Source organism: Trifolium pratense, linkage group LG5, assembly GCF_020283565.1.
Source record: "Trifolium pratense cultivar HEN17-A07 linkage group LG5, ARS_RC_1.1, whole genome shotgun sequence".
In the NCBI taxonomy this organism is placed as follows: domain Eukaryota; kingdom Viridiplantae; phylum Streptophyta; class Magnoliopsida; order Fabales; family Fabaceae; genus Trifolium; species Trifolium pratense.
Genome location: NC_060063.1, coordinates 6,730,069 through 6,748,637, shown reverse-complemented (window position 1 = coordinate 6,748,637; position 18,569 = coordinate 6,730,069). Strand labels below are relative to the sequence as shown.

The following is an 18,569-nucleotide window of genomic DNA, read 5'->3' as shown; positions in this document are numbered from 1 at the left end:
ATGAATATAGTCCTGTAAAAATTATTAAAAAATAAGCAATCTTATTAATATGCTAGTAAAAATATAGGTCTCGCAACAATCATCAAAATAATTAGGTCACCGTATTAAATATGAGTATAAATTTAGGTTCTACATAAATTATTAAAGATCAGAAAACTTATTAATAAGAGGATAAATATAGGTCCCGCATAATTCACACAAAAGATTATGTCTCCGTATCAATATATGAGTAAAACTCGTAAAATTATAAATAAAAAAAACAAACAACTTTATTAATATAGGAGTAAAAATATAAGGCTCGTAGATATAACAAAAAAAAAGAGGTTCCCGTATTAATATAAATATAGCCCGTAAAATTATTAAAAAAAATAGACAACATAATATATTTGTAAAAACACAAGTTCTTTGAGAATCACAAAAAATAGTAGATTTTCGTATTAATATATGAGTATAAATATAGGTCTCACAAAAAATAGTAAAAAACTGAAAACTTCATTAATAAGAGTAAAAACACATGCCTCGCAGAAATCCCACAAAAAATTAGATCCTTGTATTATTAAAATATTGAAATTAGTTATTAACTTTCAAATATGACACAAAATACCCTTGAAAATGATTATGTGTCAAAAAATGAAAAGGGGAAAATTTGTGATTTCATATGTATCTTCTTTTTTCCTTCAAAAAAAAATGTATCTTCTTTTCATATATTGTAGATGTGTCATTATATTCATTCATCGGTCATAATTATTAATTTTATGCGGATTTCTATATGTTATTTATTTTATTTTTTTTAAGGTAAAGAAACGTTTTAAATTGAGTAAGCAAAACAAAATTAATACTGCATATATTAATTCGCCTATATAGTAGATTGTATAGGATTTATCGATGCCCAGTTAATTGATATGTATCTTCTTTTTTCCTTCAAAAAAATATGTATCTTCTTTTCATATATTGTAGATATAATAAGGAGTGTAACTAAAAGGTTAAGGGCTCAAATCCTGCTGAGAAATGTTAGAAATGTTTTAGCATTTTTCTAATAACTTTTTTTAATAAAGACATAAAATACCCTTGAAAATGATTATGTGTCAAAAAATGAAATAGGGGCAAATTGGTGATTTCATATGTATCTTCTTTTAATATATTGTAGATATATTGTAGATGGTTCCAAAAATATAACAAATCAATTCATATGGCTTAGTGGTAAATATAATAAGGAGTGTAACTAAAAGGTTAAGGGCTCAAATCCTGCTGAGAAATGTTAGAAATTTTTTAGCATTTTTCTACTAACTTTTTTTAATAAAGACAAAAAATACCCTTGAAAATGATTATGTGTCAAAAAATAAAATAGGGGCAAATTGGTGATTTCATATGTATCTTCTTTTAATATATTGTAGATATATTGTAGATGGTTCCAAAAATATAACAAATCAATTCATATGGCTTAGTGATAAATATAATAAGGAGTGTAACTAAAAGGTTAAGGGCTCAAATCCTGCTGAGAAATGTTAGAAATTTTTTAGCATTTTTCTACTAACTTTTTTTAATAAAGACAAAAAATACCCTTGAAAATGATTATGTGTCAAAAAATAAAATAGGGGCAAATTGGTGATTTCATATGTATCTTCTTTTAATATATTGTAGATTAAAAAGGTTATTGCTTTTCTCTGTACTTCATCCTCAAATACAACAAATGAACTTCCTCCTCACCTCTGTCTCCCCCTCTTTCTCTCACCGCCACTACTAGAAATTTTGCTTTTAGCGACCGATTTAGAGATCGATTTTCATCAAAATCGGTCTCTAAATCCGTTAGCGACCGATTTAGCGACCAACTAAAATCAGCATCAACGACCCTGGTCGCTACTTCGATGTGACCAAGCTAGCGACCGAATTTTAGCGACCGAATTTTAGCGACTGATTTTAGAGACTGAAATAGTGACCGAACTTAGAGACTGGCTTAGAGACTAATTTGCGTCGCTGGTTGCGACGAACTGTACGACGCTATAGCGACTAATTTAGTGACTGATATTAGCGACTGATTTAGTGACCGATTTGAAATTATGTACTCTGTTCGTTGCGACTAATTTTGCGACCGATTATGCGACGCTGTGTGGAAAAATCGGTCTCTATTTCAGTCTCTAATGATTTTTTTTTATTATTATTAATATTGTCAATTTGCAATCACATGAAAGCAATATTTTAAAAACTAATTTAATATCTCTAAAGCTATTTCATACACACCAAACAATTAAACATACACACAACAATATGAATGTAACAAAATTAGAGCATAACATCTATCTGCATATGCATCTAAATGTAACAAAATTATAGAAACCAATACTAAATTATCTCTTCAAAAACATACCTTCTATCCTCAAAATTAAAACCCTAGAACCATGATTCAAATTTCTTACCAAATTTCAACAATTAACACATACCATAGATAGAACCATTTCAAAGTGAAATCAAATATTGTACTCTTTGATCACTCATTCACCCATAAAACAAGATATCTTACTAAGATCATCGATTAGAAACTGAAAAATTAAAGCTAGACAAATATCAAATCAAAAGGTCGGAGATGAAGAAAAGGAAACTTACATTCTAGGGTTTGGATCTGAAGCTAGGGTCAGAACCGTTTGTTTGAGCTATCGATTGTTCTTCGCAATGGGAGGTGGAACGATTAAAGTGCACATGAGCTTCAATCTATGAAACTTCAAATCAATTTTCCGCGATTAACCATACCGTGAATGAGATTTGAGGCAACAGTCATAGGGATTTGAGGATTTGAAGTAACCAACGTAGAGGAATTTGGTGGTGAACGGCACAATCAAACTCGAAGGGTTTCGTTTCTTCGTCATCTTCCCGAACTCGAAGAAAGGACGCCACACTCAAAGCTAAAGTTTTAGTTTCTCTGTGTCAATTAGTTTTTTTATTTTTTTGATAAGCTCTGAGTCAATTAGTTTAGTTTTGAGAGTGATGGAATATATAAATTCTGGGTTCTCTTCTGGGTGTTGCAATTTTTTTTTATGTTTAATAATAATCAGTCTAAAAAAAAAGTTTAATAATAATAATAATATTGATAATGATAATAATATTTTGTTCTATAAAACAATACTACTATTAATTTAATTTAATAATTCTTATTATTAGGATTAAATTAAATAAACTTCTGGGTGATTTGGCAAAAAAAAATAGTTTGCGTCGGAACTACTGTCGCTCATAATAATCGGTCTCCAATTCGGTCTCTAAAATCCCTTAGCGACCGATTTAGCGACCGAATCTTTTTTTACTTTGAAGCTAAAACTTTTGGTCTCTAGTTCGGTCTCTAACAGCGACCGAAATATTGGTCGCTAATAATCGGTCTCTAATTCGGTCTCTCTAATTACTTAGCGACCGATTTAGCGACCAATTTTTTTTTTAACTTAGAAACTTGAAATTTGGTCTCTAATTCGGTCTCTATAGCGACCGAATTATTTCGGTCTCTAAATCGGTCTCTAAAACCGAATTTTCTAGTAGTGCGCCGTCGTTTCTCTCCGCCACGATCACCGGAAAAATATATTTAAAAAAACAAAAAAACAGTTTCTCTCGTTGCATAGCTACTCTCACCTCTCTCCATTCCGCCGCCGCCGACCCTCTCCTTCCCGACGAAGACAAATTCCAACGAAGTGAGAACAACTAACAAAACAAAATTAATTTATTTGAATTTCACTATAATATCCACTCCCATTGACCAGTTACTGAAATCTCAAAAACCCAATTCTAAAAACTTAAACTTTTTTCTCTATAACATCCACTCTCATTGACCCAATAATTGAAATCTCAAAAATTGAATATGAAACACTGTTCATTACATAAGATTAATCAAATTTAGTGACCCCAATTGTTTTAAAACAGTTTATAAAAACTCAAATCAAGGTGTTATTCACGACGGTGGCAGGACGGTGAGGATCGCTCGTGACGATGGCGGCGAGGGAAAACGTGTGTGGAGAAGCGGTTACGAAAGGTAGACGGGAAGGGGAGGAGGCACGAACAGTGGCACTGGCGGCGACGATGAGAGAAAGAGGGAGGAGCAGCGGTGGTGAGATAATGAGAGGAAGGAGACCATGAAATTGTTGTTGTATATTTTTTCTTTAATATTATGTTCTTTTTTTTTATTGAATAAATAATAATTTTGATGTTTTAATCTCTTCTTGTATTATGCCACATGTCATAAATCAAACGGTTAACACTCACTTGATCTATGAGGGTACATAGAGATACATAGTAAATATGTGTACCGTATAATTTTATGTGGCACTGACTAAGTCAACATTGCTTTCTTATTGGGCCAGATCAGCAACTTCATCAAAGAAGTCAATTATGTGACTTCACCATAGAAGCTCCCTAAAATTTATATGGGTCCCATAAAAATTATATGGGTCCATATTTTTTTATGGGACCCATGTGAATTTCAACCAATAAAAAAGAGTGTGTTGGAGTGTGTTTGTTAAAAAGTGTGTTTATTAATCTATACGATATAAAAGAGTTAATTGCATTGGAAAATACTTAAATACCCTTGCTTAATATGTAACTGAACTAAAGTCGATTTTAACTAGTTATATTGCAGCCAACCAAGTCATTTTGACACTTTTGTGAGATAAAAAATTGCTTATGGCCAAGCCATAGTTGCATGGAAAAACAAAACTGGTTACTTGTGAGAAGAAAAATTGGTCATTTGGTTCAATTGTAACATAAAGTTTTACTTTTCCTTTTTGTCAATGCAATGTCACATTTCTAGCACTTAATTTTCATATACATTTTTAGCATTAATTAACTTGTTTTATAAGTAATTAATTAGAAAAATTCAATTTAATGTAAATATTGGTTTGAAATGTTAAATCAACCATTTCTATGCATTTCTATGTATTTCTTCCTAAATTCCCTTATTTTTATAGGTAATCAAGTTGTTGGAAGGACTTGGAGCAAAAAGAACAAGAAACTCCGGCTAAAGGACCTTCACTCAGCAATCATGGAAGCAGACTTACCTTTTTCCTCGCCTGAAGCCTCACCAAAGAAAACTAGGAGCGAACCAAATCAGGAGATTTACATCCCTGCTCTCCAGGACTTTACTCCAACAATCGTCAAGCGAACAAAGTCAGAAACAACTCATTTCTATTCGCCAACACTTTGCTCCAGTAAACCAAGAAGCAAATCTAGGTTTGTGAATCAATGGTCATTTGTCCGTCGAGCATATCACTCGTTGAGCGAGCAAGGGTGACAAAAGCACAAGTTGGCAAATTGTCTGTGAGCTATCATTTCCCTCCCATGATGAAAGCTGGGTTCGCTGAGCGAACGGATGCTCGATCAACGAGGATATATTTTTTCTCACCTATAAATAGAGGCTCAAAGAAAAGCATTCAATTTTGTAAAGAACTACAAAATACACAAGGGAGAGGACGAAGGAGTGGTTTTCCGCCATAGGGAATCTTTACTCTTGGATATGTGTAACTCAACTCTCTCTTGTGTTGGGATTAAGTTAATTATTTATGATCTTAATGTAAACTGTGATATGACTGGTTGTAAATGAAGCGTTTTTTACAAAACGACATCCAAATACATATAAAATTATTCATTTTTGGCAATTTTCGATTTTTTTTGGATTGGTTCGCAGTTTTTAAGTGGATTGATTTGAATTTGAGCACCCAACTAGAACCAATGCACACACCCACCACCCAAAATCACACAAAAATCAATAAAATTGTGAAGGGTTGAGGGAAACCGCCATTAGAACAAGCATATCGGCAAACAAATCGAAGTCAAAAACTCAAATTTATAGAAAAAGAAATCGAAGCATCTGAAACACAAAAGTCAACAGTCAACCTAAAGTGCATATTATTGATATGCCCCTTTTAAATTAAAAGTGGATGTAAATTAAAAACTCATAAATATTTGCTAAAATATACACCTACTTATGTTTTAAAAAAAAGTGTGTTGACAAGTGATCACTAGATATTGTTTTTGACTAAAGTCATAACTAAATATTTGTTAACTAAGCATTGCTAAGGTGCATATTGCTAAAATATGCTTTGTTATGTGTCATAATATTGATAATTTTCATATCTTAAGATTCTACTACACGTAAATAAAGTCTAAAAAATAATTATTTCAGTCAGAATTTAAAGTGGGTACATTCTCTATTGGTTCGAATTCAACCACTTAATTTCTTTTTTATTTTTTTTGATAAAATTCATAATTTTTTTGGTTTATAATGATCTGTGAATCGAACCCATGACCTGTAGCGTACTACCCTAATCCCTCATCATTAGACCAAATCTAGTGGCTTAATTCATAATTTCTTTCTAATCTAATATATATTACTACAACATATATCTAAATGATAAAATAACGATTAAACTATTTCTTTATTCATTATTATTTGTTTCTTTGTTTTTACCATTAATGTCCGACTGAATCGCCTAATCTGATATATCGGTCAATTTTAATATTAAATAATTCCAACTCCTTAAAAAGTCCAACAACAATAATCACTTAACCAACTAACATTCATTAATTTATCTTTATACTCTACAATGCCAATTGATATATATTCTCATTCCAGATGTAGAAAAAAAAAAAACAGCCATAGTGAATAGCACAATAAACAAAAAATTACCATCCCACATCCAATTCCAAAGTAAATAAGTAGTTTGATAATTTTCACATTGGTTGCCACCTCAATAAGTCAAAACAGGGGTCTCTGGTAACCGCTGGTTTCCAAATAATCTATGGGAGTTCATCAAAATACTGCTTTTCATTTTTTCTTTCCTATTAAATTTCATAGTTATCCTCATATCACAAAAATAAAACTTTTATTGAACAAATTTATTCTTTATATGGTATGAATCAGTGACCTACCTCTTAAAATTATTATATTTTATTCAAGTAGTAGATACTATAATTATAACCAATCTAATAAGTCATTTATAATTTGAATTAGATACTGTTAAATAAACTATAAATGAATTATTTTTTCAATAGAATTGTAATTTTTATTCTATTTTTCCTTAATAACAATGGGTGTAAAAGTAGTTTAGTAAAGTTTTTTTATTCAAAAAACTAAATTTGTTATATTTTAATAGCAAATTTTTAAACTCATACTAAAACAGATACTCAGTAAGACGAATCGTCCGAGAGAACCGAAATTTAATTACTGATATAAATAATTTTTGACCAAATTTTATTTTTATTATGGCCGAACTATGAATTAATGAGACACCTTTTTCCAAAAAAAATTAGAGAGTTAAAAAAAAAAAAACAGATTGGCAAATATTTTTTCCCCTCATGGTTCACTAAATTAACCCTATCGAACTTTATTACCTATGATATGATTATTTTAATTTTAATTTAGCAATAATATATAGGATTTCCAGTGACAATTGCCACTTGTCAAAATAAAACCTCAATCCCATGCCAAATGGCCCATGGTTTTCAACATTTGATATATTTTTATATGTTCTAAATATATCAAAAAAATATATGATAATGATAATAAGAACCCATCTTTCTCCCAAACTTGTCTACCATTACATCTCCAAAATTCTCATTCTCACTTCTTGCATATTCTTTTTCTTAATATCAACATTAGCAATCAAAACATGATGATCTTTTGATCTTGTTGATGTGAAGTTTGATTTTTTGAAAGGTAAAAAGGCTTATTAAGTTCTTTTTTGACTCAAAAAGGCTTATTATAAGTTGTGACATAGAAGATTTTGTGTTAAAAATATGAAGGAAAATATTGGGAATGTATCTATGAAAATGGAGGGTGGTTTAGTAGAAAAAAATGGAGAAAGAGTTAGACATGTTGAAAAAGATGATTATGTGAAAAGGGTCATTGTCAAAAAAAGGAAACATTGCCATAGTAGCAATGTTAAGAAGCCAATCTCTAATAAAGCACTTCAAAAGCTATTTGTCTCATGCAAGGAGACATTCAAGGGTCCTCACACTGTTCCTTCACCAAAATATATTCACAAACTATGTCACATTCTTGGTATGATTAATTTTTTTAATTGGTATTTTTTATAAGTTTGTGAAATTTAGTGTTTAATTGGATAATAAAATGTGATATTTAATTTAGTTGTTAGGTTTAATGTCCAATTATATATCATATGTTAGTGTTACATTTTTTTTTCTTCATGTCTTTGGAATTGGAGATTATCTTCATTTGCATGTCTAATTTTTAATGTCTTTGGTATTTTTTGTCCTTTCATATTGTTGGGAAGATGCTGCTTCTAAATTTTAATGTAGCTTTTGCACTACATCAAGGGTTCATTTCATTTTCTTTACATCAAGCTGTTAATTTGTTACAATTTGTTTGGTTAATGCATTTTTATTTTCTAGTTAAGTTGAGTATTTGATTGATTGATACCTTCTTTCTCTAGTTCCCATTGAAAAATAAAAATAACATGTTTCAAATTTCTAATACACCACAAGATAGAGAAAGGGAATATTTAAACCTCTTTTATTTTACAAATATTTTAGAATTTGGGTTGAGCCTAATTCGACTCTCATGAAACTAACGCATTTTAATATCATATCTCATTAAATGTTGGATTTTTCAACACACCCCCTCACACTTAAATATATGCAACATTACTCGAGTGATCATATTTTATCTGATGCAACACTTCTCAACACACACCTTTCACATTAAAAATTAGACATTTGCGGTGTCACACACTTGATAGTAGGCAACCCAACAAATTTTGAATAGCTATGATATCGATGATCTTAGAATTTGAGTTAAACTTATAATGTAGACCTAAAAAACCGATTTGTAAGGAATAATGACCGTCACTTATAAACACATTTTCCAATAAAATCTTATCCAATGTGAAACTTTTTTTTCAATAGAACATGAAAATTTGATAACAATAAACAATTTCCCCTCTTGGTTGAATAAATAGATAAGATAACCTTATCTAGAAGTACAATGATTCTACACAATTCAATGCTGATTTTTGAATAAATTAATATATGCATGTTTTTTCTTTCAAAAATGAAAATTTTAATTCATGATTGTGAATTCCAAAGTATTGTTCTGATTTCTGAATTCTCATTATTTTAATAACCAGATAACATGAAGCCAGAAGATGTAGGACTATGTAAAGATCTACAGTTCTTCAAACCTGAAAACATTTTCAAAGAGAATCCAAGGGTCACATATACAACCATATACAAGTGTGATAATTTCTCAGTAAGTATTGAGTTAAATAAGTATTTGTCACTATAAATATTTTAAATTTTGATTTTAGTCTGTATAAAAAATTTCAGCAAGTTTTGGTCTATATAATATTTGACGTTACAACTTTTAATCCTTGCCTTTAAGCACCTCGTGTATACTCTTCAAAATTTTGAATGAGTTTTTGTATTTATGTTCATAATATTATAAGAATCTCTTCTACAAAAAAAATTTATAATTTTTTAACAAAAAATGAATTAGATATGAATTTCTAAGTACTAAAAATTTTAGAATTCATATTTAATTAATCTCTTTAAAATTAACCTTTTGCAAGTGAGGAATGATACACATGACTTGATTTAAAAGCAAGTAGCGAAACTTGTGACGGAAAATATTTAAGGCACCAAAACCTGCGGGAATTTCGTATTTTTTATAGATACTAAAAACAAAATTTAAAATATTTATAGGAACAAAAAATTTATTTAACTCTATATTATTTTAGTCAATTTTTACAAATGCAATTACTATATAGAATATATTTATATATAATTTAAGTGTACATGTTTTTTGTGTGTACATGCAGCTATGTATATTTTTCTTACCTGCAAAAGGAGTGATTCCCCTTCATAACCATCCAGGAATGACTGTTTTCAGTAAGCTTCTATTGGGACAAATGCACATTAAATCTTATGATTGGGTTGATCCTGATGTCTCACACAACTTGTTGAAGCAACCATCTCAATGTATGTATATAGTAACATTTTCTTAAATTCATTCTTTTCTTTCTAACACCTGCCTATGGTTTTAAAATGGGGTTGCAGACTTGCAGTTATACACTGCAAACTTTATGTTGCAATGAAACATGGCCTTATTGTGAATGCAATTGCAATTGTGCACCGCAATTTAGGACTATGCACCTGTCTTTTTTTTTTTTTTTTTATTGAAACAAAATATTTAGACTATGCACCTGTGTTATTATCACGAATACTTGGGATGTCTTGTCTTCTATTTTCTTTGATGTCATTATGCTTTTGCTTCTAAAAAATAAAAAGTTTAGTGTATCGTACTTACAATTGTATATTTATTAAGTCCCAACTTCGTATTATAGACAAAATTATTTGGTGGACCCTGCTTCATATTTAGTGATACAAATATGAATTTTATCCGATAATAAATAATGTGTTAAAAAGTGTGTTGATAATATTTCTCGTCTTTTTGTTGATAGAAATTTAATCTTGCACACTTGCTACTTTTTGCAGTGAGGTTGGCAAAGTTAAAAGCTAATAAAGTGTTCACATCACCATGTGACACTTCAGTGTTGTATCCAAAAACTGGAGGGAACATCCATGAATTCACAGCCATAACACCTTGTGCTGTTCTTGATGTCATTGGACCTCCTTATTCCAAAGATGATGGCAGAGATTGTTCTTACTATAGAGATCACCCTTACACTTCTTTTCCTAGTAAGCAACATTTTATTTTTAGATAGCTCTTATATAAGAATTGTCACCAAGGCACATATATATAGTTATATAGTTTATGACATAATGTTTATATAGTATAAGATTTAAAACTAGATTATTCTTGGAGAACCGCTATTTTGAACATCCAATTAAAGTATTTTATGGACCCATTCCCGTGAGTATAACTCAGTTGGTAGGGACATTGTATGTAATATGAAGGAATGTGTTTCGAACACCGATATCTCATTTATTCAAATTCTAGTCATTAGACTACTTGACAAAAAAAAGTGTTTTTTTTTTTGACAAAAAAGTAGAAGTGATTATATGAAACACGGACAAAAACACTAGACATGACAAAAACATTGATACATAGGCACCAATATTAAGTTGAGAATATAGAAGTGATTATATGGATGATTTCAAAAGCCACTGAATCCCTTCTATGATTAAATAGAAGTGATTATATGCGCATAAGTGGAGACATTTAATTTGAGAATATAGAAGTCATTATATAGAAGTGATTAAATTGCAACCTTATCTAGGAGTTGGCCAGCGGCTTCTTGGTGTGATCGAAATAAATTCCCCGAGCATAAGTGAAGACTATATCTTTAGGGTTTTGAAACTCTCCAAAGGAGAACCTGACCCTAATAGTGTATTCTTACTTTGTACATGTGGTCCATGTGTAAAGAACAATCACATTTGATGGGAAAAAAAATGCTAAAATGCTTAAACTTCATGTAGGATTATAGGGTCGCCCACTAAAAGCGAGTTAAGCGACTCTACCATAGGTTGCACAATTGGAGACGCTCTTAATTCTCTTTAAATTAGTTGAATTATACGGATTTTATTTGTTTTATAGAAAAATGCATTCATTAATTAGTCGGCCTACTCAGCCACTATCAAGAATAAAACTTCAATTAAAAATGAAGATTACAAGGCTTAGTTTTATTCTAATTATTATTGAGTCTTACTGCAGATGGAGAGATTGCTGAGTTGAAAGAAGAAAATGAAAGTTATGGATGGTTAGAAGAAATTGAGATGCCAGAAAACTCTCAAATGGATGGGATTGAATATTTGGGTCCTCCAATTATAGAGAATTAATTCCCTATAAGATCATATCAACATTCAATTACATGTATTCCATAGCTAGCACACCCTCTTAGAAGATGTTCTTTCTTGATGTGCATATTACAAACATATACACACAATTTCCCCTCATCCATCTTACCCTTTTGCTTCCATATTGCATTTAATGTTAAAAAGTTTAATTTAATAATTATATGTTCACATTATACATATGTATATTTCATTGTTATTAAAATATAAATATGTCTCAGGAATTTTGTCAAAAAAAAAAATATGTTTCAAGAAGTAATATTATAATCCAAGAGAATACATATATTTTTTTATGGATTACATATTTTTTTTACAAAAATATTTCTTAAATTTTAAATTTATATTATATAGACCGTCTTTGTAAATTTTCACATTAATATATGAAATTATTCAACATTATTAACGTTATTTTGTAAAAACACTTTAAGGGTGCGTTTGATCTGCTAAAAAATAAGGGACTGGACAAGGCAACTTTTGTTGTACTGTGTTTGATTTTAAATATGTTTTTGGTACTAGACAAACTGGGGGCCAAGGGACAGGACAAAAATTGAAATTGTCCCCCACAAAATCACGGGACAACTTTTTGTCCTTAGCACAACTTGTCTAAAATACCAAAATAACCTTTTGTCCACTAAACATCAGACGACACAAAGTTTGTTCAATACCTTAAACGTTTGCCCTGTACTGTTCTGTCATGTACTGTTCTGTCCAGTATTTATATTTTTTAGATTAAACGGACCCTAAGAGACATTAATCTTGACGTATTTTTTTTGTTTCCAAAATTTTGCGCATTTCGTATGGTGGTAAAGTGAGATTATATAAAGAGCTTTTTAACCCTCACTCAGTCAGTAAGATATATATGATTTTACCATTTTCCTTTTTCTTTAGACTTTATAACTCCTGACCTCAGGTTAGGAATTTTGTTGTTTTCTGATTGTTGTGACTGACTTTGCACAACCGGAAAGACATTGATTTGATCAACAATATTAATTATTTTTTGTATTAATCTTTTATTATTGGGATAATTTTATTTTATTTTTTTGGCTTAAATGCATTTCCGGTCCCCTTATTTTGATATTTTTAAATTTTTGGTCCTCTTATTTTAAAACTTTGTAACAACCCGAATTTTTAAAAATTAAATAACTAAAAAGAAAGACTTTATCTGCTTAAAAGTATGAATAAATTTTTACTTTTATAAAGTAGAATAACTATAGACTCCTAAGACTCTGAGACTCCTTCCCAAGTGTCACAATCAGAACGGACTTCTCGAACTCGAAAACTCGACAACCTGTTAATACTGCAATTTCACAATCACAGAGCCAAGCCGGACAACACAAACAAGAAACGAGTGAGAATATATTCACACAAGACAACGGTGTATTAACACAACAAGATTAGGGAATAAGAAAACACAAACACATAAAGGAGTTAAGGCACTCCGGGACCAAAACACAATTTAGCATATATGAGGACACCGACTAAATACACAAACACGTCAATTAACAAATAACTAATTAAAAATTCAACAAGACTCAACATTCAAATTCATAACTTTCCAACGTCATTAAAAATGTTATCTCAGCTTAATTAATTCTCAACGTCATTAATGGTCCCCCCTATTTTATTTTTTTTGGATACAATGGTCCCTCTATTTTAAAACTCAAATTTTTGGTCTTCTATTTTAAAAGTCAACATTTTTTATGGTCTCCCTCTTATTTAAACTAGTCGGCTCCCCGTGCGTTGCACGGGGTTTTGTGGAACGTTATTTATATGTCAATCATGGTTGTTGTCAATTATGGATGTTGTTGACCATGGTAAATTAAACATAATTAAGTGGACTAAATAGTAATATTCAAGGGATAATATAAAGGTTCACAAAAGTGATGCCAAATTTTATGGTGGAGCTTTCAAGACCCGTGACATGTATAAATTAAGTTGGTCAAATTTTCTTATGAGTAGTACGTTTACATGATGAAATTAAAAAATCATTCATATAATCATTGATAATAAGATTAAGAAGTACATTGCATAATCGTTACATCCAAAAGTGTAAACAAACTTAAAAACCAAATCATAATAAGTACAATACAAAAGTGAACCACCATATTGTTGGATCGCTCAGTCAATTATAAATTTTAATCAGTAATAATTCATAATAGTGATTTTAAAAACTTTTATCAGCAAACAAAATTGTCATCTCCCCGTGAATTATAAATTTTTATAAGTAATAACTTATAATAGTGATTTAAAAACTTTTATCAATGATAAAAAAATGTCATCTCCCCATGAATAATAATTTTTATTATTAATAACTTGTAATAGTGATTTATAAATTTATAATTTAGCAGTAAAAATTGTCATCTCCCTGTGATTTATAATTTTTTTTTAGATATCGTTAATTATCGTTAATAATATTTAATTGTCATCTCCCCGTGTATTATAATTTTTTAGCAGTAATCATTTGTAATAGTGATTTTAGATATGTCTTTCTTTTTTGTGAGAAACAATTGTTTCCACAAAAAAAAAAAAACATGATCTCACCATTTTTCTAACCTTGTTTTCTAGCCAATTGTGAACGATGCTATTGTTGGATTACTTAGTTACATTAATTTTTACCTTTTTTTATGCAATTAATATGATTCTAAAGGACAAATATCAATTGATTAAAAAGAAAATAAACTGAAATAAATGGATTAAAAAACACTAAAAATTGTCATCTCCCCGATACTTATAGAGAAGTTTTTAATTTTTTTGCGCTAGGTCAACCACGAAATATCGATATATAAGTTTATAATTTTTACGCGTCACTTATAAGAATGTTTTAATTTTTGCGTGATACTTCGACCTCCAAGTATTGATAAAGAGATTTGTAATTTGTTCGTGTTAAGGTGTATATATTATAGTAGAATTTGTTAGCGCTAATAATTTTGCACACACCATTAGAAGTGACTATGGAACGTAGTCGATAATTTTTCGAGAATTTTAGTAGTAAATTTTGCTAGTAATATAGTGAACGTTTTATAAGATGGTGGATATGGAAATATTATGGTGCATATTGTTCCTTAAACTTAAGTTCATATGTAGTGCATAAAAAAAAAACCACATATGTACAAAATTAGAACCATAGTCTTTCTTTTGATTTGGGGAATTACATTGAACACTAAAGATGAGAAGTAGTAGGGTGCTTATGCTCAAGGGAAACATACATAACATAATTATAGGAAGGTTCGGGAACACAAAAGGTAACATTATCGTCGAGACTCACGCCATGAATGATGCACAAATCAACCCAACCGCCGGATACCTTGCATGTGAGTTTACCATCAGGATCAACACCAAAAGTCAACTTGCAAGGATAGCGTTCACCTCCACAATCGACCAAAACTATATTTGAATGAGTAAAGGCAAAAACAAATTCACCAAATCCATACCAAGGTAAGATCTGAAAAAGAAAAAAAAAAAAGATGGAATGAGTAAATAAAAAGGAACTATAAAGGCCATCAGGATAAATTGCAAAAAAAAATAAAATTAAAAGCATATGAATACTAAAGTTCCAGAATAAATATTATAAACTGACATCTTCTTGATGAAAGATGAATCATTTGGTAGTGAGAAATTGTTGTTAGCCATTACATAGGAGTAGTATCAGTGCTATTCACTTACAACAATCTAGCAAGGAAAAAATAATTAAGCAAAACTTAAATAATTTAGTTTATGGCCAAAAATTAACAGGGAACAAACAAACTATACAGAGCTAAGCAAAATTTAAATACTTTAGTTTACGGTGCATACCGTTCCTTAAACTTAAGTTCATATCTAGTGCATAAACATAACAACAACAACCTTAACTTTCACAATTTAATTAAAATATCAAACGATATCAAGTTTGAGAAAACAACCACTCGTTGGAAAGCTTAGGATGTCAAGATTACAGATATAATTTTTGTTTTGAGGGCTAACCATTAAATTGGTCCAGTTTAACAAAAGATTGGGTACAAACATAGCAATAACACCTTAAATTTCGCAATTTAATTAAAATATCAAATGATATCCGTTTTGAGTAAACGACCACTCGTTGAAAAGCTTAGGATGTCAAGATTACAGATATAATTTTTGTTTTTATGTTTAACAATTCAATTAGTCCAGTTTAACAAAAGATTGAGTTTTGGTACAGAAACAGGACTGAAACTTTTCTCAAACTTGTAGGTAGCTTTTCTCCTACTATAATTAATGGGATTTAACATTTTCGGTGACGAAACTGTAGGAAATTTTGTGTTCTTTGCAGCGGATTAAAAATAATTAGAATATGACTTATATTCAGAGAGTTATGTTAAATTTACCACATGTATGTCTACACGAATTTCACATGTAAAGGATTGAGGCAGGGTGACCCAATGTCACCGTTCCTCTTCTTGATTGTTGCTGAAGGTCTTTCAGGACTTATGAATAAAGCGGTTGGAAGCGGCTCTTTTCATGGTTACAAGGTAAACAATAATTTAATGTTTCATACTCTGCAATTCGCGGATGATACCATTATAGTAGGCGAAGGCAAGTGGGACAACCTTTGGACTATTAAAACGGTGTTGAGAAGCTTCGAATTAGTATCTGGATTAAAGGTAAATTTTTTCAAAAGTAAGCTTTACGGTATTAATTTGGATGATAGTTTTTTGCGCGCATCTTCGTCTTTTTTGCATTGTGGTGTGGATTCTATCCCTTTTCGCTTTCTTGGCATACCGGTAGGTGCTAATCCGAGAAGAAAGGCTACTTGGCTACCTATTATTGATTCCATGAAAAAGAGACTTGGTGTTTGAAATAGTCGTCTTTTATCTATTGGAGGGAGAGTCACTCTCATAAATTCAGTTCTTTCTAGTTTACCTCTCTATTTCTTCTCTTTTTTTAAAGCACCGGTTTGTGTGTTGAAGGAAATGGTGAGCATTCAAAGGAATTTTTTATGGGGTGGAGGAATGGATAGATCAAAAATATGTTGGGTTAGTTGGGATAGTATTTGCCAACCAAAGGATAAAGGAGGGTTAGGCATAAAAAATTTGGAGTCATTTAATGATTCACTCTTATGTAAATGGAAGTGGCGGTGTCTGAATGATTTGTCTGCTTCCTGGTTCAATCTTTTGCATTTTCGTTATGGTTCTTTTGCCGCTAATTTCTTATATGGGGAAGGGAGGGAGAGTCTCAAACATGCTTCAATTTGGTGGCGGGATATGTGGAAAACAGGAGGTGCGGAGGAAGGGGGTTGGTTTGTTAATAATATTAGTAGCATTCTCGGCGACGGTAACAATATAACTTTTTGGAAGGAAAAATGGTTAGGAATGGAACCGTTAAGTGAACTGTATCCATCTTTGTTTCAAAAATCAACTCATAAAATGCTTGCATTTCAAATATGGGGATATGGAATAACAACATGTGGTCTTGGAAACTTAATTGGATGGAAGCAGATATTGAATCCCTCAATGAATTGCATCAATTGCTTGAACAAGTTCGGCCTAACAGAGCTTCTAGCGACAGGCGAAGATGGTCATCAAATTCTGATGGTTCTTTTTCGGTTCGATCAACGTACATGGTTTTGCAGGACAAGCGTGTAGGTACTACTCTTGATACAAATACAGTGGCAGTATTGAAAAGATTATGGAAGAACAATGTTCCATCAAAAGTTAGCGTTTTCGGTTGGCGGTTGTTACTTGAAAAATTACCAACCCGGGAGGCTTTATTTTGCAAAGGTATTATCACGAATAATCATGAGAAGTTGCGTCTTTTGCTTCAAAGAGGTAGAGGACATACAACACATCTTTTTCACTTGCTGCATTACTTCACAAATTTGGCAGAAAATATTTGTTTGGTTGGGCACTAATGTGATCCCTTTTGAGGACGTCACAAGCCATTTCACTTTGTTTGGTGAATTAGCAAAAGGCAATCATAGCAAGCGAATTTGTCATATAATTTGGCTGGCGACGACATGGAGTATTTGGCGTACGCGTAATAACATTATTTTTAGAGGAGACTGTGTCAACATATCATCTTTAGTGGATCAAATTGTTTATTTTTCTTGGTTTTGGTTTATAGGCCGAACAGATGATCACGGTCGTTTCGTGATCAAAATAATTTTAAAATAAGTAGTACAAGGCAGTTGACCTTGGTCGTTTCGCAAGGACTCACGATCGGATTAACAATGTTAGAAACAATTCAAAAACTGTAAATTATGGGGGGGGGGGTTGGTTTGTTAACAGAACGTAAGAAAAATGTGAAATTTAATTGATTTAAAACGATCAATTCATTGGCTTTAGGTAACTCGTTCTTGATTCTATCATAGGGTTCACAAAGAATAAATTCGTTATATGCTTATGTTCTGGTTGATTTATAAAACCGAATTAAACAAGCGTTACCAATTTTATACGAATTCCATTCAAACAAGCGTCAAATGCGTTCAACTAATCATAGGCAATAGTAAACAAGCGTTACTAATGACAGAATAATATCCTTACTGAATTCGATCAACACTTTTTGCTAAGCGCTCAAAGTTTATGTCAATTCCTATTCAATGTAATCTATGCAAGCGATAAACTAATTGAATAACATGGTGCGAATCGAATTAAAGTGATTAAGCATCATTATAATTCAACTTCATACTGAAAGAAAGAACATGAAATTGACATAACCGAACATAAATATAAAACGGGAATTGCTATTAAAACAGACCTCAAGAATTTAAAACGAGTTCCTTGCACCAACGAATTGAAAGAAAGATTTAGTTCTCCATG

General features: G+C 31.0%; 3 protein-coding genes across 3 annotated transcripts; all 3 read left to right on the top strand.

The window, feature by feature from the left end:
- Window positions 1-7,527: 7,527 nt before the first annotated feature.
- LOC123887514 (plant cysteine oxidase 2-like) lies at window positions 7,528-11,981 on the top strand. The gene is made up of 5 exons (XM_045936841.1): window positions 7,528-8,029; window positions 9,114-9,235; window positions 9,804-9,963; window positions 10,480-10,683; window positions 11,660-11,981. The coding sequence occupies exons 1-5, from the start codon at window positions 7,765-7,767 to the stop codon at window positions 11,782-11,784; spliced, it is 876 nt and encodes a 291-aa protein (XP_045792797.1). The 5' UTR covers window positions 7,528-7,764; the 3' UTR covers window positions 11,785-11,981.
- A 4,161-nt stretch (window positions 11,982-16,142) lies between these two features.
- Window positions 16,143-16,610, top strand: LOC123885956 (uncharacterized mitochondrial protein AtMg01250-like). The gene has a single exon (XM_045935293.1). The coding sequence runs from the start codon at window positions 16,143-16,145 to the stop codon at window positions 16,608-16,610; it is 468 nt and encodes a 155-aa protein (XP_045791249.1).
- Window positions 16,611-17,194: 584 nt separating this feature from the next.
- On the top strand, window positions 17,195-17,662 carry LOC123885955. Its single transcript, XM_045935292.1, has one exon. It carries the CDS (start codon window positions 17,195-17,197, stop codon window positions 17,660-17,662), a length of 468 nt encoding a protein of 155 aa, XP_045791248.1.
- Window positions 17,663-18,569: the final 907 nt, after the last annotated feature.

Excerpts from the sequence above, each read along its gene's own strand:
- LOC123887514 (XM_045936841.1), top strand. The coding sequence starts at position 7,765 with ATGAAGGAAAATATTGGGAATGTATCTATGAAAATGGAGGGTGGTTTA. Across the intron at positions 9,236-9,803 it reads ACAAGTGTGATAATTTCTCA|CTATGTATATTTTTCTTACC; the intron begins GTAAGTATTGAG and ends GTGTACATGCAG. Across the intron at positions 10,684-11,659 it reads CCCTTACACTTCTTTTCCTA|ATGGAGAGATTGCTGAGTTG; the intron begins GTAAGCAACATT and ends GTCTTACTGCAG.
- LOC123885956 (XM_045935293.1), top strand. The coding sequence starts at position 16,143 with ATGTATGTCTACACGAATTTCACATGTAAAGGATTGAGGCAGGGTGAC.
- LOC123885955 (XM_045935292.1), top strand. The coding sequence starts at position 17,195 with ATGGGGATATGGAATAACAACATGTGGTCTTGGAAACTTAATTGGATG.